At 38.2% G+C, this 24,205-nt stretch overlaps 2 protein-coding genes across 11 annotated transcripts in view; one reads left to right on the top strand and one right to left on the bottom strand.

The window, feature by feature from the left end:
- Nucleotides 1–1,990: 1,990 nt before the first annotated feature.
- Nucleotides 1,991–23,639, bottom strand: STRADB (STE20 related adaptor beta). Of its 4 annotated transcripts, none has more exons than XM_081581898.1 (13): nt 23,179–23,375; nt 21,854–21,940; nt 20,013–20,106; nt 16,791–16,871; nt 11,696–11,795; nt 8,373–8,494; nt 7,337–7,445; nt 6,368–6,491; nt 5,152–5,323; nt 4,747–4,851; nt 4,348–4,592; nt 3,302–3,344; nt 1,991–2,839 (listed from the first exon to the last, which is right to left on the bottom strand). In XM_081581898.1, exons 3-13 carry the CDS (start codon nt 20,022–20,024, stop codon nt 2,696–2,698), a joined length of 1,257 nt encoding a protein of 418 aa, XP_081438024.1. In that variant the 5' UTR covers nt 20,025–20,106; nt 21,854–21,940; nt 23,179–23,375; the 3' UTR covers nt 1,991–2,695. The 4 variants fall into 4 exon arrangements, with proteins under 4 accessions (XP_081438024.1, XP_081438026.1, XP_081438022.1 ...); XM_081581900.1 differs by having other exon boundaries at nt 22,801–23,301; XM_081581896.1 differs by lacking the exons at nt 21,854–21,940; nt 23,179–23,375 and adding an exon at nt 23,423–23,639.
- Nucleotides 23,079–24,205, top strand: part of TRAK2 (trafficking kinesin protein 2) — a 67,598-nt gene continuing 66,471 nt past the window's right edge. For 2 of the 7 annotated variants that reach the window (XR_014079999.1, XM_081581890.1), the window contains exon 1: nt 23,712–24,003. The gene's annotated coding sequence lies outside the window, so the exon portion shown is untranslated. Of the gene's footprint in view, nt 23,310–23,446; nt 24,004–24,205 lie in introns of those variants that run through there. The other 5 variants (XM_081581892.1, XM_081581891.1, XM_081581893.1 and 2 more) reach the window with 5 other exon arrangements.

The raw sequence follows: 24,205 nt of genomic DNA, 5'->3' as shown, positions 1-24,205 counted from the left end.
AGATGGTGATTGCAGCCATGAAATTAAGACACTTACTCCTTGGAAGGAAAGTTATGACCAACCCAGACAGCACATTAAAAAGCAGAGACATTACTTTGCTAATGAAGGTCTGTCTAGTCAAGGCTATGGTTTTACCAGTGGTCATGTATGGATGTGAAAGTTGGGACTATAGAGAAAGCTGAGCGCCAAAGAATTGATGCTTTTGAACTGTGGTGTTGGAGAAGACTCTTGAGAGTCCCTTGGACTGCAAGAAGATCCAACCAGTCCATCCTAGAGGAGATCAGTCCTGGCTATTCATTGGAAGGACTGATGTTGAAGCTCAAACTCCAATACTTTGGCCACCTGATGTGAAGAGCTGACTCACTGGACAAGACCCTGATGCTGGGAAAGACTGACGGCAGGAGAAGGGGATGACAGAGGATTCGATGGTTGGATGCCATCACCGACCCAATGGACATGGGTTTGGGTGGACTCTAGGAGTTGGTGATGGACAGGGAGGCCTGGTGTGCTGCAGTTCATGGGGTCGAAAAGAGTTGGACACGACTGAGCGACTGAACTGAAACTGAATCAAAAGGGTTTTATAAGACAGAAGCAGAAGGGTCAGTCAGAGAGAGACAGGTGCGATCACTGAAACAGAAGCTGAAGTAATGCTGGCCTGTGAAGCAAAGGAAGGCTGGTAGTTTCTAGAAGCTGGAAAAGGCAGCAAATTCTTGAGAGCTTGCAGAACGAATGTAGCCCTGCCAAATCATTTTACAATTCTGACCTCCAGAACTGTAAGATAATAAACTTGTGGTTGTTTGAAGTCACTAAATTTGTGATAATTTAACACAAATTAATTGTGGTAATTTAACAATTTAACAATTGTGATAATTTGTGGTAATTTAACAGTGATTTAAAAAAAAACTGATACAGCATTCTAGGATCCTTAGGAACAAAATTTAAGGCATTCACTCTCAGGGTGAGGCTGTTAATTACCGTAACTACTTTTGTTGTTGTTCAGTCATGTCCGACTCTTTGCGACCCCATGGACGGCAGCACGCCAGGTTTCCCTGTCCTTCACTATCTCCCAGAGCTTGCTCAGACTCATGTCCATTGAGTCAGTGATGCCATCCAACCTTCTCATCTTCTGTCTCCTCCTGCCCTTAATAATGATAATGGGTGGTGGCTGAGCTGTGATTAAGGGCACCTGAAACTGACACATTGTAAGTCAACTATATTTAATACTTAAAAAAAATCCACTGGCTTTGTTTCTCTGGAGAACCCTAATACAGTGGACCTGAGAGGCACTGTTTCTTGGCCCCCAGTCACCTTCTGCAGTACACATAATGACTCTCCACACAGATTTGGGAGAATCTCCTCTATGGTTCCTGTGAGTGTCTCTTGCTGCGGGGAATTTAGGAGGTTAATGGAATGAACTACAGCCACGCGCCCCCCACGGGGGGACCTCAAGGCCTCAGTTGGTACTTGTCTCCTCTCTCCCTTCCATGTTGGCAAGTCTTGGAGGCTTCTTGATGGAGCACCCCAAACATCCTTGAGGGAGGCTGGCCAATAAACATGAAAAAGTTTGTGTTTTAAACTATTAATTTGTATATTATTTGTCTCATTAGTGTCAAGTCTTAAAGCCATCATTTAAAAGCAATTTTTAATGTAATGTTAAGTGTGTGCAAATAAGGAAAATCTGCTAACTGAGGTAAACCCGTCACATCACAGTCCAAAATACATATTCCCTTTAAGACAGCATATCCCCTTTTGCTAATAAGGTAAAATCTCAAGTTCTCTATGTCCTTATATGTTGTACCCCCTACAGGAGCAAGAATAATCATATAAAGTGCTGGACAATCTGCTACCACTGAATCAAATACCAAGTTGTCCCCAATTCAAGAGGTTATATAAGTATATCTATTTCTTTGAGAAAGAGCTTTCCTTGGCAAAACAAATTAGAATCTATGTTTTAGCTCTGTCAAACCACACAAAATTATTAAGTATAAACTCAATTCCATAAATCTTTATTGAGCTCCCACAGGGTGCATGAATTTAGGATCTATAATTTACATAAGTAGAAAAGTGTTACTTTAGCCCCTTAAAAAAAAAGCAAATTACAACTTCTGTGTATACTTCAAGTGAATCATTTAATGTGAGTGAGGCTCAGTTGATATTACCAGAAATATTAACAGAAGAAAGTGGGAAAGTATAAGCATTTTCCCTTCTATCAGAAAAGGGTCTGATGCCAGGATAAAACCCTGTTGTTTTAACAATGGATGATCAAAAAGGCTAGGATCTGGAAGTAAAAAATGTACTTAGAAGCACTGTCCTCTGCGGGCTCATTCCCCTGAGGGCAGCAAAATGCTGAAAAATTTAACTGGCTCAAAAATCATACTGAGAGATCAAAAAGAAGAGTTAGTCACAGCTTGGGGAAGAATATTTTTTTCATGTCATCTGTCATCTACAGATGGACGACACTAAATGTAGTTAGAGTAATAATTCCAAAGTTTCCCTGGAGTTGTCAGAGCACTCTGAGCTAACTGAAGGGGCTATAAACTCCTGCTCCTTTGAACAGAGTGGTTTCAAATGATAGATTCTCCAGTGCACCAACTGTATTTTCAAGTATAATTCTAGTATTTGTACCTAGCAATACAGAAGAAAAAGCAGCAGGGAGAAAGTGTCAAGTATATAGGACATAAAAGGTCTGGCAGCCCTAGAATTCCCAGTTTGAGTCTTTTTCATTAGGAAAATCACATTCTGGCTCAGTCCAAGGTGATGCTGGAGACAGTGACATTGACGGCTTGTGACAAGCAGGAGGCAACAGTGAAAGTATTGAACTCTGGTTCTCTTCTTTCATCTGTTAAATAAACTCAAAATAAGGTTGAAGGCACATAAATTCAATACACTAGTTTTTTTTAAATAATAAATAACTTTTAAAGAAGTCATGTTAGAAGTGTTTAAATTGTTTTAGGTATTTTCACTTAAACATGCCTTTGATTCTGGTCATCTGAAAACAAGATGTCGTACTAACCAAATAAACTGATTTTTATCAGAGAATTATTTTGCCCTTACATCATTTCTAGCCAATATAGAAAAATACCTCTAAATTAATCAAAATATAAACTTAAAGTAACACATGATGATATTCCACTTGTTTTATTTTAGAAAGTCTACAAAAAATGTTTTCTTGTTTTTAATTTTACCTGTAAGAAGTTATTATTAAGAATCTCAGTAACCAAACTGTCCCATTAAGCTAACAAAATGATGTGACTTTAATAGTAATAAAAAACATCTAGACAACAAAGATAAATCAGCTCACCTGTTTGAAGAAAACATGGGACAGTAGGCTGCTTGCTGACGGCCTGAAATTTTTTTGAAAAAATTATTAAAAAAAGAACCTATTAGAATGTAGATATTTTGCTTTAAACTGTTAGAACGTAAGTTTAAAGCTATAAAACTCAATACACAAAAATTGAAAGGAAAAAGAATATATGTAAAGAAGCCCAATTCTTAGCTTCAACCTTGACTAATTCTAGAGATAGCCTTCAACTACTCCACGATTTCCCTCATAGCTCAGTTGGTAAAGAATCCTCCTGCAATGCAGGAGACCCCAGTTCAATTCCTGGGCTGGGAAGATCCACTGAAGAAGGGATAGGCTGCCCATTCCATAGGCTACCCACTCCAGTATTCCTGGGCTTCCTTTGTAGCTCAGCTGGTAAAGAATCCACCTGCAATGTGGGAGACCTTTCGATCCCTGGGTTGGGAGGATCCCCTGGAGAAGGGAAAGGCTACCTACTCCAGTATTCTGGTCTGGAGAATTCCATGGACTGTATAGTCCATGGTGTCAAAGAGTTGGACACAACTGAGTGACCTTCACTTTCAATCCATGACTTAACATTTATTAGGCACTAACTAATTATAACAAACTACCCTAGGCATTAAGGAGCTAAAAAAAAAAAAAGATTAAAAAGACACATACCTTATTTCTAAAATACTAATGCTAATAGTTATCTATGATAATAATTACTCTAATACCAGCAACTAACACTCTCGTATTGCTTGGAAGTTTCTAAAATGGCTTAACATAAGCATAGTAACTAATGTCCAGAAACATTAACTGATTTTTGTAAGGGGATTTGGTTAGGAAATGATACAGCAGAGACTGAAGCCCAAGTATTATGACTTCAAACCTCTTCCCATTTCTTCACTGTCTCTACTTGCTTTAGGCACTGGTATCTTCTGGATTAGTTCATAGTTTTTTGATGAACAGACTGATAGAAGATTTGAATTTGGCGTGAAGCAAATATCACAAAATCTTCTACAAAACACAGATGTCTTATGCTATTTAGATCTGACCAGTATTACCTTTTCTCAGGATCTTGTTGCAAACAGAGCTGTACCAAGCTGAGGAAGGCAGGAGAGAACGTTTTTGAAGAGGGTGTTTGCAATCTGTCACTATTTACTGTGCGAGTTCCACTGGAGACATGTACACTTTCTCCAATCCCAGAGTCTACACCTGATCGGGAATTTTTCATTCTGGATTCTGATTGAGGAAAAATACTGGCATCCAATGGACTGTAGGGAGGACCCTTCAGTTTCTGTAACAACATCTAAAAGAACAAAATTTTCCTTCAACCTTTTTCAGGCAAAATATTAAAACAATAACAATGCGTTTAAGAGTTTAAAAGATGTTTAAAAGAAATTATCTAGAATGTAAGGGATCTCATGAAGGGAAAGTAGTTCAGGAATTTTGGCAGCACTTACCTGTGTCCTGTGCATGTCTTGGAAAGGAACCTGCCCACTGGCCAATTCACAGGCTGTAATCCCAACGCTGTAAATATCTGACTTTACATTATATCCATGTAAATCCTATAGAACAATTAATTTGAAGTCCTTTAGTGTAAACACCCTTTAAAAAGTTACATACATATGCTTTTTTTGATAAAGAATGGTGAATAATAATGGAAAAAACTCGTGAGAAATCAAGATATACCTAATATTTGGTATACATTTAAAAATTCCTAACAGAATAATTTTGACAAGAAGGAATGAAAGAAGTCTTGCAATAGGCCTTTCATCAGTCTGAATATAAGGGCACAACTGTCCTTCTGTCAAACTCAGAAGACACTCAAGACGCATAGACAACCCAATGCAATGGCCACACCTGACCTGTCTCAGTAGTTCTGGACTCAGCCACGGCTGCACTGATGTGCTGAACTGTGGGAAATCATACACAGCCCTATGCCTCTGTCCGTGCTTAACCAAACTATGCAGGTGGGACAGGCCAGAGAGGGTCACTAGGCCATCACCAGAAATGAGGATATGGCTGGCTTTAATACTCCTAGAACAAAAAGAAACAATCCTAAATACTAAGAAATTGGCCAAGAAAGAAAGAATAGAAATATGGTCAGAATAAATTCATGTATTCCTTGGAAATTAAATACTCTTCATAAAATAATATTTAAAGCACAAAGTTATAAAGTTAAATGCAATATTATCCAATAAAAGATAGCTTCTGGTGGTATTAACAAAATTTATAAAGACATGTCTAATATAAAAATTTCCTTTGTCAAATAAATTATAGAAGAGCCTTGTTTTTCATTTGAAACACGGAAAATCGGACACTAATACAGCAGGATGGCCAATAGTCCGGTAAAGTATAATAAAAGCTTGATTAATTAGAATACTGTCTGTTAGAAATCTTCAGTTAACCAGAATGCTGCTAAGAAATAATAAACAGTAAGAAAAAAAGCTCTAAGGAGGTAAAATAAACAATAAGAAAACAAGCTTAGTTAAAAGTAACTTAATTAGAAAGGAAAAAAAAATTCCCAAGTATCTCAGAGCAGCACTGTTTTCAACATTCAGCCGATTACTTCTGTACCTACAGATTGGCAACTAGAGAACTGATATTTACTATGATAATCTCAACGTGCTACAAAAACACTTAAGAAATCAAAGGTTTAGTTACAACCTGTATATGATATAAACATGACATAAAGCTGAAAAGCAGGTAAAGAAGCTCTTTATTTGCTTAAGAAAAAAACAAAACACAAGAGCTAACTAGGATCCCACTCCCTACAGCTTATAGCTGAAACAGGCAGGTTCTTGTATCCCTCATTACTGAGACCTGAACTCAGCGAGGGCAGGCACTCCACCCCAGTGCTGAGCACAGCACTTGGCACAGAGGAGGTGGGATGAACATTTCTGGTGAATGAACTATAAAATGTAAGCATCTACTATAACTACTGGTCCCTTCCTCCCCCAATATTCATTTGCAAATTTCCTATCCTCCATTTTAACACTCAACTGTTTCTTCCTAAAAGCTCCCTAAAATATTTCTTCCTCTCAAATTCTTTCATTTTGTAAAATACAAATAAGTAAATACCTGTGAATACAGCCATTTTGATGCAGATAGTTCAACCCTCTCACTGCTCCAAAGAGGATGTTCCTTATTAAAGCTTCACTCATTCCTTCAGGAAAGTAAGTCCTCAAGAGTTGACTTGCTGAACCTGAAAGAAACCCCCTGAAATCCTCAGATGAACACTAAAAGTGACTTTGTTTCTATGTTTTAAATGTTCTTATCAACCATCAACACATACACACATGCTACGTTTTAGAGTCTAACCATTTTCCTATGCAAAGGTAATTTTCCTTCAAGAATCTTTAAAAAGACTTTTCTAATGACATGCTAGAGATTAGGACAGTGAATTAATAATTCTCAATATTACTGAAAAAATAAATAGTGTGTGAGAATATATATATTTTTAAACCCACAGGCAATCCACAAAAGCATTCTAAAAAAACAAACCTCTAAAATCCATTTATTTATTCAACACACCTAGTGAACATTACTTTATGCTAGGTATTTTATGAGCACCTGGGGACACCAAAACGAAAAATACATACATGATCCTGCCCTTGAGCAGCTCAAATCCAGAGAAGGGAGACAGATACACAGATGTTTACAATGCAGTTAAATAAGTTTACAAATGCAGAGAAACAAAGACAGGGATTGTGTACACAAGTAGGAAAACTACTTCTGCTTGAAAAATAGTAGCAGCTCTCCACTGAGAGAGAGGAAGGAAACTGAAGGGAAAAAAGACAGCTTGTTCAACAGCATGGATTTCTTGGAGAAATCAGTGGTGGTTTCACTGATCATGAGAGCCATTCTACCTTTTTTTCTGAAGACTAAAATTCAACATGAACCGGATATAGAAATGTATCATGAAATCTAGAATTGGCCAGGTTTATAAATTAAAAGTAGTAAACCATAAATCTAAGATCACATTCATCCTTATAATTACATCATCCAGGCTAAACCATGAGTTATTTTACCTAAAATGAGTTTTCTTACCATAGGCCATAAAAGGAGAAATAACCCAAAGCCAGCTGCCAACAGTGAAAACAGTCCAGTAAGTTGTAATATTGGGATGCCGGAAAAAGTGGGATAGAATCACTGCTTTCTAGTATAGACACACAAGAGACAAGACATTTAAAAACAATGTTTTTTTTCTTCATGATGAAGATAACAGCAGTAGTGGCAGCTTATTAGTACTAATAATGTAGTTTATTAGTACTAAGCACTGTTCTTGTACTCTCATGTCTTTCAATCTCACAACCACTACAGAGTATGTGGCATTATAATTCCCATTTTATAGAAGAGAACATTTAAAAACAAGATAGAAAATTTGTTCAAGAGCACATAATTAATGAAAGTAGGACAGTCTGACTCCAGAGGTCATATTCAGTAACTGTTCTGTGTTCTTATGATAGAAACATTAAAAAAATACATTAAAACATGAAGATAAAAGTCCCTTCTAACACTAAATGATAGAACCACTGTTAATATTTCAGTATAATTTCTTCCTATCTTTTTCTGTTAAATATACATGTGCACAAATACGTTAAATACGTTAAAAATTGAGACAATATCGAAATGAAATCCTTTGTCCATATCAAAAATGATTAGTGACAATGGAAATAGTATTAAAATATTCCTGAAATGCAGTCTGTTAAAATTTATCAATTCAGAAGCTAATTTATCTTAGCTGTATGAAAAAGAAACTGTTTGCTTTTGTTTTTTTCTATCTTCCTATTATTTGTGACTGGACTGATGAGGGGTATTTAAATAAATTTCAGACCAGTGTTTCAAATATGACATTCATTTGAAGGAACTTACAGTAGATACCAAAGTTTGAATTTATTTGTTCTTTTATGGATCTGGCTTCCTTTCTTTCCAATTCTGTAATTTTATGTTTATTAAAAGAAAGAAATTTACCTTTTTCTAACAGAACTACTAATTTGTGAAAAAGAAAAGTTCTTACAAATATATCTCCTCAAATAGACATTAAATTAAGACGTATCTTTTTTTTTTTTTTTTGTATGGTTACCTGTAAAGCTTTTAGGCGTTCTTCAGTGCAGTTTTCCAGATTTGTAATTTTTATAGTGACCAGTGTTCCTGTAGGAGTATGCCGTGCAAGATGGACAGAAGTCAAGTTGTCAAATCCCCTCCCTAAAATCAGACATAAAACTCATATTAAAAACCAAAGAGAAAAACTGATAACCTGGACTTTATCAAAATTAACTTTTGCTCTTCAAGAAAACACTGATAAGAAAATGAGAAGGCAAGCCACTGACTCAAAGTATTAACAATATTTGTATCTGATAGGACTCACATCCAGGGTACCACATAAAGAACTCCTACAGCCCTATAATAAATGACAAACATCCCAATTAAAAATTAGGCAGAAGATTAAATAAGCAAACCAAAAAAGTAGAAAAGAAATGGCCAAAAAGCACATGAAAAGATGCTCAAGATAGAGGAGCACAAATTAAACACAATATATCATTATATACCTATTGTAATGGATAATACTGTGATGTTACTCAGCAATCCCCTACTCTCAGTCCCCGGCAACCACTGATATAATTTTTGTTTGTTATGTAAATAGTATCATAAGGAGTATAGTTTTTTAGGGGTCTGGCTTCTTTCACTTAGCATAATGCTTTTAAGATTCATCCATGTTTCAGTAGTTAATTTCTTTCTATTGCAGAGTAATAATAGGACTTCCCTGTAGCTCAAACATAAAGAATCTGCCTGCAATGCAGGAGACCAGGGTTCGATCCCTGGGTTGGGAAGTTCCTCTGGAGAAGGGAATGGCAATCTACTCCAGTATTCAGATGGTAAAGAATCTGCCTGCAGTGTGGGAGACCCAGATTCAATCCCTGGGTCTGGAAGATCCCCTTGACAAGGAAATGGCAACCCACTCCAGTATTCTTGCTTGGAAAATCCCAGGGACAGAGGAGCCTGGCAGAGTAATAATCCATCATATGTACATACCACAATTTATTTATTTATCTGTTCATAAGTTGATAAGGTACTTGGGTTGTTTTCAGTCTTTGGTGACTATAGGAATAAAATTGCCAAAACCATTCTTTAAGTAGACATGTTTTCATTTCTCTTTGGCAAATACCTTCAAGTGGGATTGCTGGATCATGTATGTTTAGCCTTATAAGAAGTTGCGAAAGTGTTTTTGAAAGTGGCTGAACCACTTTGCATTCCCACAAGCGATATGTAAGAACTGCAGCTGCTAGACATACTTATCAGCATTTGTTGCTGTTAGTTTTTAAACTAAAAATATCTAGAATGGTAATCTATTAACAGACATTTAATAAATGTTAGTTTCCTCCCTCTCTCCACAGTCACCAAATTCTGCCACTTTTATTGTTGAAGTGAAGTTAATCTGAGGTTCATCCCTTTCTCCCCAGTATCAGCACCACTTGCCCAAGTCCTGTCCTTATTCTCCGGATAGACTGACTTCCTCACCTGCCCTATATTCTCAACCAGCACATGCACCAAAATCACTGATGGAGCTGCTTCAAAAGCCTGTGCCAAGGTCCTGTTCACCAGAAATTTTGATTCAGTAGGTCTGACGGGATTCCTACATTGCAATTTTTAAAAGACTCAGGTGATGAGGATGATATTCTGGTTTTAAACCACTGTTCTCTGTCTTTCAGGTTATTGCCTGGAACTGCTGCCAGTTGTCCTAAATTTAACATTTTATCAAAAGAAAGGTACTACAGTGCAGCAGCTGAGAGCTTAGACCTTACAAGGACAAAAATCTGCTTTCAAATTACTTAAATTCTCAGTCTCAATATCTTCATCTGTAAAATGGGAGGAGTAAATGAGTGAGATGAAACAAATTCATACAAAATGTTCAGCCTAATGCCTACTGGATGCTACTATTACCATCATCACTATTCCACAATGTCTCTCTAGCAGAGAGTGTGAACCTCTATACACCCCATATATAAGGTCTTCCACAATATGTTCCAAACCTCCTTCTTCAGATGTATCCATTTATTTTTCAGATTTCTCTCCTCCTACTGCCTACGTTCTCTTTGTTCCTCAGTCTAGGCACAGAGCAACCACATTGATAGTCCTTCCTCAGTCATCTACTAGAGTATTTTTTTTTAATCCTTTTTTATTGACATCATCTGAAAGTCCTTTCTAATTTGGGGAGCATTTTCTAACAGTGCTATTTTATTGTAGAAAAGGTCAAATCCTTATTCTTTGTCACCTTGACCCTGGCAGATGAGGGTCAATGATCTAAGCTTAGTCAACTGGAGGATGAAGTGAGTGACAAAGGAAGCAGGGGTAGTCAGAATTCACTTAAAGCTTATCTAAAATCCCATTTTTAGTAGAAATTTTTTTCAGTTAAGTGTGGAACTCCCCAGTGGGGTCCAGTGTCTGGTGGTAAGAGCACCTACTCATGTACATTAGCGAGGCTGCTCTTATGCTGTGACCCTGCTTGTGGTTCTAGTCACGGAGCTTCTCTTGGCTTCTTCCAAGCATATTTTTCTAGCCATTGATTCTGTGAGTTAGCAAAATTGCTCAAAAAATTCCTTCTTTGATTAAGTAGTCAAGACTCCTTTCTGTTGTTTGAACAAAAACCCTGACTAGAATATTTAGTAAACTTTTCCTCATGCTTCAGGATCCAGCCCCTTTTTTGCCATCTTCCTTGACTCCCGGAAGAGTCAAGATGAACAGCTGGATGCTCCATCTTCTCTGTTCCCATAACAGTTAGCACAGCTCTACTATAGTACTTACCAGTGCATAAGACAAAGCTGTCTTTCATGTTTATCTTCCCAGAGAGGATGTGAACTCTTCAAGTGTTTTACATGGCTTTATATCCCTGGTACCTAACACAGTACCTCTTTGCAGTGCTTAACAGATGTTTCTGAATAGTCAAAGCAAATTTTCATATGTATAACACTATAAACGATAACTCAGCCTGTTCCAAACCTAACTGAAAAAAGTTTCTACTACAAATGAAATTTTAGGTAAAGTTTTAAGTTAAAAGAAAGTAATCTGGTTAAAGGACTATGACAGAAAACATTTACATGATTTGATTTAATTCAGACAAATGATTAGAAGTTTCCTACAATAAAGACACAAATAACAAATACTTAGTGTCCTCCTCCTCTACAAGTACTTCAGTGAAAAACTAAAAATTCTAGAAGGTAATTTTGAAAAAAATCTGGCTACTGTTTTAGGACAAATAAAATTAATAGATCCATTTGACTGACACAATTAATATTTAGTTTTATGCTGTGGGTAACAACAGAAAAAGACTGCTTACAAAATAATCATTTGTCATCAATTTCACTTCTAACAATGATGAGTCAAATAACTTCACTGTAGAATTATTACCTATTTCCCCTTGGAGTTCATAGTGAGAAACATTGGTGGAACAGATCACTTCACTGGCTCTAGTGGATGAAGGCAGCAAGGAAAGGGTTGGCTCATCAACCTGCATTGTTTTGAAAACATGAAAACAAAATAGGTATAAACTTTTTGGTACCCCAACTGAGTCCCTTACTCCAATATAAAATACTGATATTGTCTTTTCAAACACACAAGTGCTCATTAGGAAGGTACTGAAAGGTGGCTTAAGAGACTATTTTAAGATCCAAAAAGTATTCTCAATAGCTAACAAGTTATGCCTATCAGCCTGTGAAGCGGGATAGGGCTAGAGAAGCAGTTCCAGGTAGTGAAGAACACTCTTCAGCTCAATTTTCAGGAAGCATTGTCAGGAGCTGCTAAGAATGGCTGTTGAGCCCTTAGGGTATCTAATAAATATATCAAGGGAAGAGATGCAAAGACCTATGAAAAATATTCTATTCTGCTGTTCTTGTTTCAAGTGGTTGCCAGTTACAATCATTACATATACAGCTATTCTGCTCAACTAGTGGAGATGTTAACAGTCAAGGAACAATTTCCACACTGTGGCTTATTAAAAGAAGCTGAAGAAGTTTTTCACAAGATGAGATGAATCAGAAGGGAGGTTAGAAAGAAAAATAAACCTCAAGAGATGGGAGAAAAGGATAGGGTATAGAAGTCCTGAGTTAATGACCAAGTACCACTGTGGCCTTTCACAGGGTACTATGGAGTCAAAGAGTCCTAGGTCTGCACCAGATCCCAGGGGCAGTAAAATAACATGCATGCAGGAGAAAGAAGAGACCAGCACCACTGGTGTCATATGATAGCCATGAGGATTTCCAAAAGACACTTAGTAGCTTTTACAGGCACCAGCAGGTGGCAGGAATCTTGTTACTACCTCCAAGGTAAAGAGAATGAAGAAGGCATTTAGAAATGACATTACTAGGTACTAGGAATTCTGCTAACCACTTTTTACATTTGATTCTACATGTTCCTTAAACTTGTTAAGAGAGCAGAATGTAACTATAAGATCCTGGCAAAAGGTGACTAAAGGTGAATAATCTTCAAGAGGGATAAAAGGCTGTAAAAAAGAAATTCTACCATATGACTGAAATAATCCCAACGAAGAAATCTAAAAAACCAATTCAATTTCTTTAGAATAATAGTCTTATTAAACTCAGATTTAAAGAACACTATAAAAGAAAGAATGAAGAGCATAAAGAAATTTAAAAAAAAAATTCAAAGTGATAAGCTCTAAGTCTGTCAGGAAGGCTAAAGCACAGAATGAACTGAGACTTACAGTTCACCACTAGAAAAAATATGGCATCAGATTGTCAGATGATGGGTTGAAATCAGGGTAATAAACCTCTACTTTGCATCCATCAACTCCATTAGGGAAACAGTCTTCTTGAAACTAGAAAGTGAAAGTGAAAGTGAAGTCTCTCAGTTGTCTCTGACTCTTTGCAACCCCATGGACTGTAGCCCACCAGGCTCCTCCGTTCAAGATGCACTTAATTTGTAATTAAGTAGCTCAAGACCAAAACAGGTTGTTTTAAATAGGTTCAAACCTCCAGATCAAAGACAATTACATCTAGGATATTAAATCTGCAAATACAGTAGAACTCAGGTGAGAAACCAGAAAGGAAACAGTCAAACATTAACTCGATTTTGCGAAAAGGGAAAAATTATAAAGGGGAAAGCTTGATGCTGCTGCCCAGTAAGGTCTGGTATCAAATTACTACATAGACAGTTATGGACACTTAAGAAAACAACATTAGCAGTCACAAGAAGACAAAACAGGTTTACTAAGAGTAAATCATTTTTAATCTCAGCTCTCTTTTTGATTTGATAACTAGTTAGAGAATTAAAAGCAAAAGTCATAGCAGTGTCCTTGTCCTTCTCAAACTTTTTTAATAACTTCCTAAAAATTCAAAACACTTGGTTAATGAATAGTCTAGAAAAAAATCATGAAAACAATACCATTTATAATAGCATCAAAAAGAATAAAGTACTTAGAAATTAACTTAACCAAGGCAGTGAAAGGCTGTACAATGGAAACTACAAAATGTTGCCAAAAGAAATTAAAGAAGACATTACTGAATGGAAACACACCTCATGTTCAAAGACTGTAAGACTTAATATTATTAAAATGCAAAGCACCTCAAATAGCAAAAACACCTTGAAAAAAAAATTGGAAGACTCACTCTTCCTGATATCAAAATCTACTACAAAGCTACAGTACTTAAAACAGTGCAGTACTGACAGAAAGACAGACATATAGGGCAACTGAACAGAGACCTCAGAAATCAACCCTCACATAGATAGTCAAGTGACTTTTGACAAGTGTGCCAACACCATGAATAGGGCTAGGTCAGTATTTTCAACAAACAATACAAAGAACACTGGACATCCAGATGCAAAAGAATGACGCTGGACCCTTACCTAACAAAAACTAACTCAAGATGGATCAAGAAAATATTTGCAGGTCATATTTCTGATAAGATGTTAGTCAGAATACAAACTGAACTAAAACTCAAAACAAAATAAAACCCACCAACAACCCAATTCAAAAATGGGCAAAGAACTTGAATAGACATTTCTCCAAGAACACATGTATGTGGTCAATAAACACATGAAAAGGTGTTCAACATCATTCATCATTAGGGAAATGCAAATCAGAACTACCATGAGATACCAACTCACATCCTTTACAACGGCTGTTATCAAAAAGCAGTAAACAATGAGCTTTGGAGAGAATGTTGAGAAACTGCAACTCTTATGCACTGCTGGTGGGAAGGTAAAATGGTACAGCTACTGTGGAAAACAGTATGGTGGCTCCTCAAAAAATTTACATAGAATTACCATATGATCTAGCAATTCCACTTCTGGGTATGCACCTAAAAGAACTGAAATCACAATCCCAAAGAGATTTGTAAAACCATGTTCATAGAAGCACCATTTTTCATAATAGCTCAATGTGGAAGTGAGCCAAGTTTTCAACAGCAAATAAATGAAGAAGCAAAATGTAGTATACATATATAATCAAGAATTATTCAACCTTAAAGATTAAGGAAATTCTGCAATATGCTGCCATACCAATGAACCTTGAGGGACCTTATGCTAAGTGAAAATTCTCAGTCAGAAAATAATAAATACAGTATTTATATTGGTACTTACAGTAGTCAAATATCAGAGACAGAAAGTAGAACTGTGGTTTCCAAGAGATGGGGAGTTATGGAGATGAATAGCAGTGATGGTTGTACAATATTATGAATTATTTGATGCCACTGACTGTATACTTAAAAACGGTTAAGATGGTAAATTTTATGTTGTATGTATCCTACCACAATATTTCCCCTACTCCTTGCCCCTGCTGGGAAAAAAAAAAAAAAGCAGCACTTGTGGAAGTTTCCTGAGTTCTAGGCATCTCTCTTGGTAACAGCAAAGAGCCAACAACAGACACTTTACTTTCTAAACTCTACCTCAGTCTGAGGGTAATACTTGAATGAAAACTAGGACTGGATACTGTATTCTATTGTACAAAAGGGTATGTAACTAGAAGACTTTAAAGTATTAGTGAGTAAAAAGTGAAATGACAAAAATGATGACAACTGAAGATAAGATCAGGATAAATTTATAAACAAAACTAAGATTACTCTATTTTGTAGGACTAAGGTATTTGCAAGGCAGGTTCTATTTTATAGAAATAATTATAAAATAATGATTTAGAGATTAAAGGTGGAAGATCCCAGAGAAATATTTATTTATCAGCATGTTTCTTTAAATATTATTTAATGTATTAGTTATTACCCAGGGATGATAAAGAAGACAGGATGCCTATTTTGGGGGGCTCATGTGGAGAGACATAAACATCAGTCATTATGAGATTAATACAGCACATGCCTTTTTATGAGGATGTCTAAGATCTGCAGGAGCATAACAGAATTAAAGATACAAGAGCAAAGGCTTCAGATGTGATATTTGAGCCAACTCTTTAAGCAAGAGGAAGAATTTTAGAGGCAGAAAATCAAGAAGGGTATTTCAAGCAGAAATAAAAGTATGTGTTAAGACTCAGTAGTAATAAATGAAACTCAAAAATCAGACATATTCCATACCATTTAGAGTCTTTATACCACATTAAGAAATTTAGGCTTTATCCCATAGGCTTTAGGAAATCAATGGCAATTTTAAAGCTGGAAAGTGGCACAAACAGGCCTGTTCAGGTAACAGGGTTGAATACTGATCTAAGTGGGAGATCATAAGAGGTTATATGTATGACTGCTGCTGCTAAGTCGCTTCAGTCGTGTCCGACTCTGTGCGACCCCATAGACGGCAGCCCACCAGGCTCCCCCGTCCCTGGGATTCTCCAGGCAGGAACACTGGAATGGGTTGCCATTGCCTTCTCCGTATGTATGACTAGGAAACTAGAAACAATGAGTTTACCTGCAATAGTCCAGGTGAGAGATGATGAGATTTGAGTAGTAACAGTGATCAGGTGAAAGAGGGGATGGACTCAAGGGCGTTTCAGAGACTTGGTATATAACTGGATGTGAGGGCAAAGGAAGAGGCAGTGTGAGGATAACTACAAAGTTCCCAGTGAGGGGGATTTAGCAGATGGATTTTCATTTGCCAAAGCTGAAAATTCAATAGGTCAGTGAGGTCTGAGAGAAGATTAATATTTTACTCAAATTGCTACAGAGATAGCCTTGAAAACTCTAGCCAGAGGTATTCTATAGACACATCTGGTACCCAGGAAAGAGGCAAAGCTGCAGGTAAAAATTTGAGAATCATCAGTCCTGCCTGATGACAGGGTCCCCTATCAACCAGAAGGATAACCTTAGGTACCTCTAGACAATTTGAAATCTGAGCAACTGAAACCACAGGAGCCTGTGAGACTGCTTAGGGAGAGTCTGTTCAGGCAGAAGAGCAGAGATCAATTATAGACTTCTGGAGAACAGCTTAAGTAGAGGAAGAAAACAGAGCAAGAAGAAAAGAAAAAGAGGTAAAGGAGAACCAAGAATTATATTCTGTAAAATGGCATTACAGGAGGCAGAAGCGGAACATTTGTACTCAACCATTTTCTTACCAAATTTTGATGGGTACTGGTTTCAGACTGTTTTTCAGGTCTGAGTGATTCAACTTGTGTTCGTGAAGTGCAGAAACAATCCTGTAAAGTCAGAAATATATTAAATAAGTGAAAAATCAGTCACACTGTAAGGATGGCACATGAATACAAAAAAGTTTGTTGAGTAGGGTGAGGAACAGAGAGAAAGGGCGACATGCAGGAGCCTGAACTGGAGCCAGGATTCATACTGTGGGGGTACACAGCATGGGGGAGAAGGGAGAAGCAGCTGGGTATGCAGAAGACACACTTCATATCTGCTCTAGTGTTACTTGGTGCTATCTCTGACTCTTGCTCTCTACCCTTACTTACTGCAGGTGCTAGTATTTAACTCTTTCATCATCTTTGCAGTTTTCTTCTGAGTATTTAGCTAGCTATTATTTCGTTGTACTCATATCATTTTATCTTGATCCTCAGATTTTTTCCCCTCAGTTGTAGGAACCATGTTTATCTATATTAAACCACACGTTGAGTGTATTTGAAACCAATGTTGTTTTCTAAAGTGATAAGGATCTCTAACTGACTCAAATCACATTAAGAGCCTTAGTTCCATTATCACAATTTACATTTTCCTGCATTTTAACTCAAGGTTCTATTATCACATACTGTCAATAAAGAAATGTAACACCTAAACATGTTAGCGATGTGAAGCTGATGTTACACTATTTAGGAAGAAAATGTGCCCCCCAAAAAAGTATAAACAAGCTGTATGAAAGAGATTTTTAATTAATGTCAAGCATCTCATGAACATTCATTTTTATATGAACATTAACGTATAATTGGGCCCCTGGTGGCTCAGACAGTAAAGAATCTGCCTGTAATACGGGAGACCTGGGTTTGATCCCTGGGTCCTGAAGATCCCTTGGAGTGGGGAAAGGCTATCCACTCCAGTATTCTTGCTTGGACAGAGGAGCCTGATGGGCTACAGTCCATGTGGTCACAAAGAGTCAGACATGACTGAGTGACTAACACTTTCACTTTTCTCTACTAAAGTATAATATCAACCGAGTCTTTAAGATAAATCCATCCATGTCTACTTACTGGCTTCAGTCACTTACTTAATCAAACTTCCTTTCTCTAAAGATATGCCATAATTTCTCACTAATCAAACTAATAATTTTCCCAGTTAGCCTAAATTACTGATTAAGTTGAATTCCTATAGTATGTATATGTTATCAATCTTACTACAATAATCTTAAATAGATCCCCACCATTTTATGTAAAATTTGCCCTTGAAGAACAGGAGCTAAGAGTGTCTAGATAGCTGTAGAATCATTTCCTTTGCAAATTTCTATTGGTTTGTGTAGGGTGAATAACATTTATAATAAAACAGTTTTTGAAGATATTATTGTTGTTCATATAAAAAATAATCACCAGTTAGGTCATTTATATGTTATTTGGTACTTAAATATATTTTCCAATATTTACCCTGAATCTTTCACAATAATCATTAATACTTTGTGTGAAAAAGGGTTAACACAGCAGGCCTAAAACTGCTCTCCTTGGAAAGGCCTGCTTGCAAGGCTGACACTTGGCTGGTATCTAGGAACTCGAATTTTGGGAGGGTTCCCACCATTCCTTGATAAGAATGGATCACAGTGCCTAAACTGTTTGTGCAAACAACATGGTTTATGCTGAACACCTGCTTTTTTTTCTAAGAGTGTGGAATTTTGTTACTTGCTGCTCCTTTGAAAACACCATTTCCTACCTGTCAAACAGATGGTAAACTTTGAACAGGGAAAAATCCTTCATTAACTTTATCTGAGTTGCACAAATATCTCATTGAGGAGAAAACATGAAGGTTTTGATTCAAAAGAGTCTAAATAGTTCATCATTGCAAGAAGAATATAAACTAAAATTATTAACAAACAGAACAAATATAAATGACCCACTATCAAATTCTATTTTTCCAAAAAATTCCATAATTATGAAATAATAGATTAAGTAAGATGTCTTCCCCCCAAATTTGGAAACCTGGGCAACCACATAGCCTTTTGAATCTCAGGCTCTTCATCTATCAAATGCTCCTTTACATCTCATCCAACCTACAAACTGACATAAAATTGTTAAATCTTAGATAATCCTTTAGAGCAGAAACTATGGTCTATGAATCAAATCTGACCCACCACCTGTTTTAGTGTGTAAAGTTTACAGAAACACAGATACCTTCATTTGCATTTAACTCATATTGCCTATGGCTGCTTTGATAACAGAAGAGTAATTTAATGGAGATCATATAGGACATAAATACTACCTGGCCCTCTAAAGAAAAAGTTTGCAGATCCTGCTTTAGAAAAATGAGGTAATATTTCACCTCAATGTATTTTCCAGATATATAAAGTTCCCCTTTTAGGTAGATAAACTTTACTTTAAAAACAAAGTGAATGCATTCTATATTTTCCAAATAACCAACAATATAGTCTCCTTACTTCATATTTCTGCCTCTCAGATTTGGCAACTGATGGAGTGAATTGGCAGATATGAGCTTGACCCTTGCTTCTAATTCTTTGCAATCTTAGGCCAAACTCTAAATGAGGATTATACCACCTGCCCTGCCAATCACTAACAATTTTGAAGACTAAGAGAGATATAATATATTAAAGTATTTGAAACTCACATATGCACACACTTTTTAAAAGATCACTGCTTTAATAATTTAAATATTCAAATAATATATTATATTCTAAATAAGACACAATGGAAGTCCTAAAGCTACTTAATCTAGAGTAGATACCATGGACTTAATATAAACAAAAACCAAATTAGTATCTATATATCATATTATACATTGATCCAAATGTATCTTGTCTTGCTAAGTCAAGAGGCTTATTTTTCATACTATTTTGCTTGCCTTTAGTCAAATGGAAATTTGTAAAAAGGGATTTCTGAAAGATTTAAAGAATAAGGCTGGATGGAAGAGGAATATCTAAGGATAGTAAATGTATGAGAAAAAGTGTATGGGACAAAGGAGTAGAGAAGTATATCAGCAAAGTATAGGAGAAGCTCTTTTTTAAAGAAACAAAAACTCAGTGAGAATTTAACTATGTTTAAAGACCAGAAGTTATTCAGATCAAAATACCATCTCGAGCATAAGAATATTCCATCAGAGTACGCCTTCTCTTATGGCTTTACAATATCTAACTACTCTGTTGATACAAAATTAGATCCACATTTATAAAAACTTACCAAAAGAGACATTGAATCGCTTTAGTTCACAGAAAGTAACAAAAATCCATCTACTCCAAAGATTTCTGCTTTATCTTCAAGACACTGAAATATCCTAGTATAAAAAACAGAAGCAAAATAACATATTTACATAACAATTTCTTAAAGATCCAGTTGCCAAAACCCACCACTATTTGGGCAGCTGTTCTTTGAAATAAGGACTGCTGACATTTCTGAAAGGTGTTCTTAAAGAGCATTTCTGTTTACTGAACGCCATTTTGGATCTGATATCACAAGAGATACCAGATACTACCCACTCCAGTATTCTTAGGCATCTCTGGTAGCCCAGCTGGTAAAGAATCCACCGGCAATGCAAGGACACCTGGGTTTGATCCCTAGGTTGGGAAGATCCCCTGGAGAAGGGAAAGGCTACCCACTCCAGTACTCTGGCCTGGAGAATTCCATGGACCGTACAGTCCATGGGGTTACAAAGAGCCGGACGTGACTGAGCGACTTTCACAGATTTCCCATCACAAGAGAAAGGCAAAGTGCAGTTGAAAGGAGGTTCTGAATATTTCCAAAGCCTTGATTACTTGCATCTGTTCTTCCTTATCTGTACTACTTTTTTCAAAGAACCCTAAGCAAAATGTAATAACAATACAAAAAGGCAATTTTGGACCCACTTTTACTACAAATGATGCCCGAGAATTTCAATGGTTCTACTTATAAGTAAACTTTGAATCTTCCAAAGCTTTCTTATCAATTCATTATCTATTAAATCATTTAGGGTCACTGACCAGCAAATTTGGGAAAGATTCAAGATTAGTAACAGACTAGGAATTAATAACATTTTCTTCTTGCCATATGTTTACAAAAATCTTTTTTTTCAGTTTTCATGTGAAAATATTTTCTGTAGGTTGAATTTTTTTACCTTATGATTCTTAGTTCTCATGTCCATTCTTCTTGGAATTTATTGACAGATATGAAAAATATGCTGATTATTATACAAATAATTCCTGTCCACTTTCACTGATGGCATATTAATCTCAATAGTTTATGAAGACTCCAACAGATGAAGAGGTTTAAAATAGTAACTTACTAGATTTACATTCAAGAAGCTACAAAAGCACCACCAAAATTTCCCAGATCTTTCTGCATAGAAAGGGTGGCAATGTTCTAAATTTCCTAGTGTGAGATATTCCCTTACATCTACTCAATTTCTCTTTCATCTAAATTGTGACTCATTATTTCATTTTAATGAAATTCCCAAGTTTTATCAAGGCATCTGCAAACATCTGAACAAATGGCAAAGAAAAGGATTTTGTAAACCACAGAAATTATAGACCAGCATCTAGTTTTATTGTTAAGGAAAGATGTCAATTTGTTCATGATATTCACCACAGACCAAAGGTAAAGAATGGGTGTGTGTGGGGGGGGAGGACCTGAAAGGATTTGATTATTTTTGTCTGCTGCCATTCATTATCATCAATATAAGGCACTGACGTTTGCTGTGTTACAAAAGGGATAATGCAATACCTGCCCCGCCCATTTTCCAGGTGATTCAGATCAAATGAAATGCTTCATCTGAAAGTGCTCAGAATTACCAAATACTGTTATCAATATAAGAGCTTAAGAAGATGCTCTGAAAGGTACACTCAGTTATTACTGGTGACAGTACCAAATGGTAGGGCCCATTTGGAAAGCAAGTTGGCAATGTTTTGATAACCATAAAAACATTCAGACCTTTTGATCCTATAAAATTCTCACTTCTAGTAATCTAAAAAAATATCCAAGTAAACGAAGAAACCATTCACATGCAGAAAGTAATTACACTGTTATCTGAAACAGTCAAGTATTCTTACCACAAGTGTTTAATCAATGGCTGTCATGGGTCAGGTGCTGTGCTGGGGACACTCACTAGTGACCCAGGCAAACAAGGTCCAGACCACCTGCAGCATACATTCCCACAAGCCAAGATTAGAGATGTGGTGATTAACTGAATTTCCTAGTTCTCATGATTGGCTCCTGCTTTTTCCACATAATAACAGTAAGTTCTTTCTTAAACAATAAAAAAATATTTTAAACTAGATTATCTATTTTTCAGGAAAACTCACAAGAAACTGACACAATCTGTGAGAACTGTTAGTACTAAAGGGGTTGCCCCTGTGCGGGCTTAATCCCAGAGGATTTTGCTTCAGATGGTACAGACTATTAAGAGATAATTTTATAAGACATTTTGAGGTCAAGGCAGCAGTTGCCCCCGGTAAGGGCGGGGGAGGGGGCAAATTTGCTGTTACAATTTTCTCCTGCATGCTTTCACTAGGTATGAATATCTTTTTAAAACAATTCATAGTTGAGACTTGTATTTCTGAGTGTATTCACATGTACATCACTGTGATCTCTCATACTTGTATCTAAAAAGCTCATCAGGAAAAAGCTTTGTAAATAAATTTATTCTAGGTGACTCAGATCAAATGAAATTACTTCATTTGAATGAAGAATGAATGAAGAATGAATGAAGAATGGTTCCTCTGAAAACTTTAATATGAAAGGTTAACACTTTCTGGAACAATCAGAATGCGCAAATTACAGAACTCGGGTTTTGAGTTAATTTAAGCATCCAACAGAGGCCCTTGTTACAGGGAATGTAAAAAAGCCCGATTTAACTCTTTGCGGAGCCTTTAAATTACTTTTCAAAGCGATGCTGGGAACCCATAAAATCTTAACTATAGCGACGCACAACTTGGTAGAATTTTCCAAACTTAGCATCGTGACTCAAGCTTTCAAAAAATATTTACTAAGCGCCTACTGTGGGCCAGGCTCTTTGCTAGGTACGCGCTGTCACAAATTTCAATCGCGTTTTGAGGGAAAAGGTGCCTGACACAACAAATCCACGAGGGAAAAGCACAACCCTGAACGTAACTCCCGAGGAGAAAACACAGCTTGCATTCAATTATATAAAAGCTTCCTTCCGAGTCCTGCTTTCGGGGACTTTGTAGCGAACTCGCAGGTGGCACACGGAGCCGGGCCGGAGGGCGTCTCGGGTTTGGAAACGCCACGCGTGGGTGAGTGCGGCCAAAGGTGAGAGCAGGGGTAGGGATAGGGGTGGCGGGACCGGGGAGAGCACCGCGGGCGGCCGGACCCGCGCACCTGGCGCCGCCGACGCCAGCAGGCGCAGCCTACCCACATGCAGGTGCTCTCCACCGCGCGGCCCCGGACGCCGGGCAGAACCGGAGCTGCGCGGGGCGCAGGGGCCGCTCTTCAAGCGGAGCCGGATCCCCGCCACGGCTCAGCCGGCCGCCCGGGCTCCGGCAGGAGGTAGGACGGCGAGTTCTAGCCTCGAGCTTCCCGAGGCGCGCGCGGGATAAGCCGCCCTCCCTTCGCGACTGGCCCCTAGCCCTTCCCCTCCCTGCCCAGCCTCCCCTCATTACCCTGGCGGCGACCACGGCCAGCGGTTCTCCTCAAGCGGCCAGCGGTGCGGGCCTGGGCGCCCGGCCCGCCCAGGGGCAAAGCGAGAGCGCAAGGCCCGCTCCCAGCGCGGGCCTCAAAGCCAAGGGGGCGGCGCGACCCGGCCTGGGGCTGTGGGCCTGGAACTCTGCCCCAAACCCCTGCAGCCCGCCAGGACTTGACTCGCCCCACCCCGACCCCAGGGTCGCTGCCCCGCCTCCCGCTTCAGGGCTAGCAGGGAGGGGCGTGGCCTTCGAGTTAAGGGGCATGGCCGAGAGGAAACTACAATTCCCAGCAGGTCGTGCGCTGGCGCCGTGCAGGCTGCTGGGAGAATGGGTCTCCTCCTCTCTTCCCCGATTGTGTGGGGGCTGTCATTGACCTGGCGTCGCTGCAAAACCAAAGTCGCTGAGTGATGATGTTGTGAAGTTGCCCGCCCGTCCCTGCCACGCCTAGGTAGTTTTCGGCAGCGGCGGCCGCTCAGGCGGCTGCTCTCAAGCTGCCGCTTCGTTGGAGACTTTTCCCTGAGGGAGCTTGGGCGTTGGACGGAGGACGCCGGGTCATTCCTGTGAGTAACCTTTCCGTTTACGACCCGAACTTGCCCTTGCCATCTTCCCTTGAAGGCGGAGGAGCTACTCCGCCCCGCGCTCCTCCCAGTCCTCGGAGGTCACGCGCGGACCCCGGAGTTGGGGTACCGGAGGACTGGGTCTTCCCCCGTCTCAGCCCCGCAATGGGAAGTGGGTGGGTTTCCCAAATGTAAGTGCTAAGTG

The sequence above is a fragment of the Giraffa tippelskirchi genome, chromosome 3, assembly GCF_054371585.1.
Source record: "Giraffa tippelskirchi isolate mGirTip1 chromosome 3, T2T-mGirTip1v1.2.pri, whole genome shotgun sequence".
In the NCBI taxonomy this organism is placed as follows: domain Eukaryota; kingdom Metazoa; phylum Chordata; class Mammalia; order Artiodactyla; family Giraffidae; genus Giraffa; species Giraffa tippelskirchi.
Note: the sequence above shows the minus strand (reverse complement) of the source record. Positions and strands in the feature narration are given on the sequence as shown.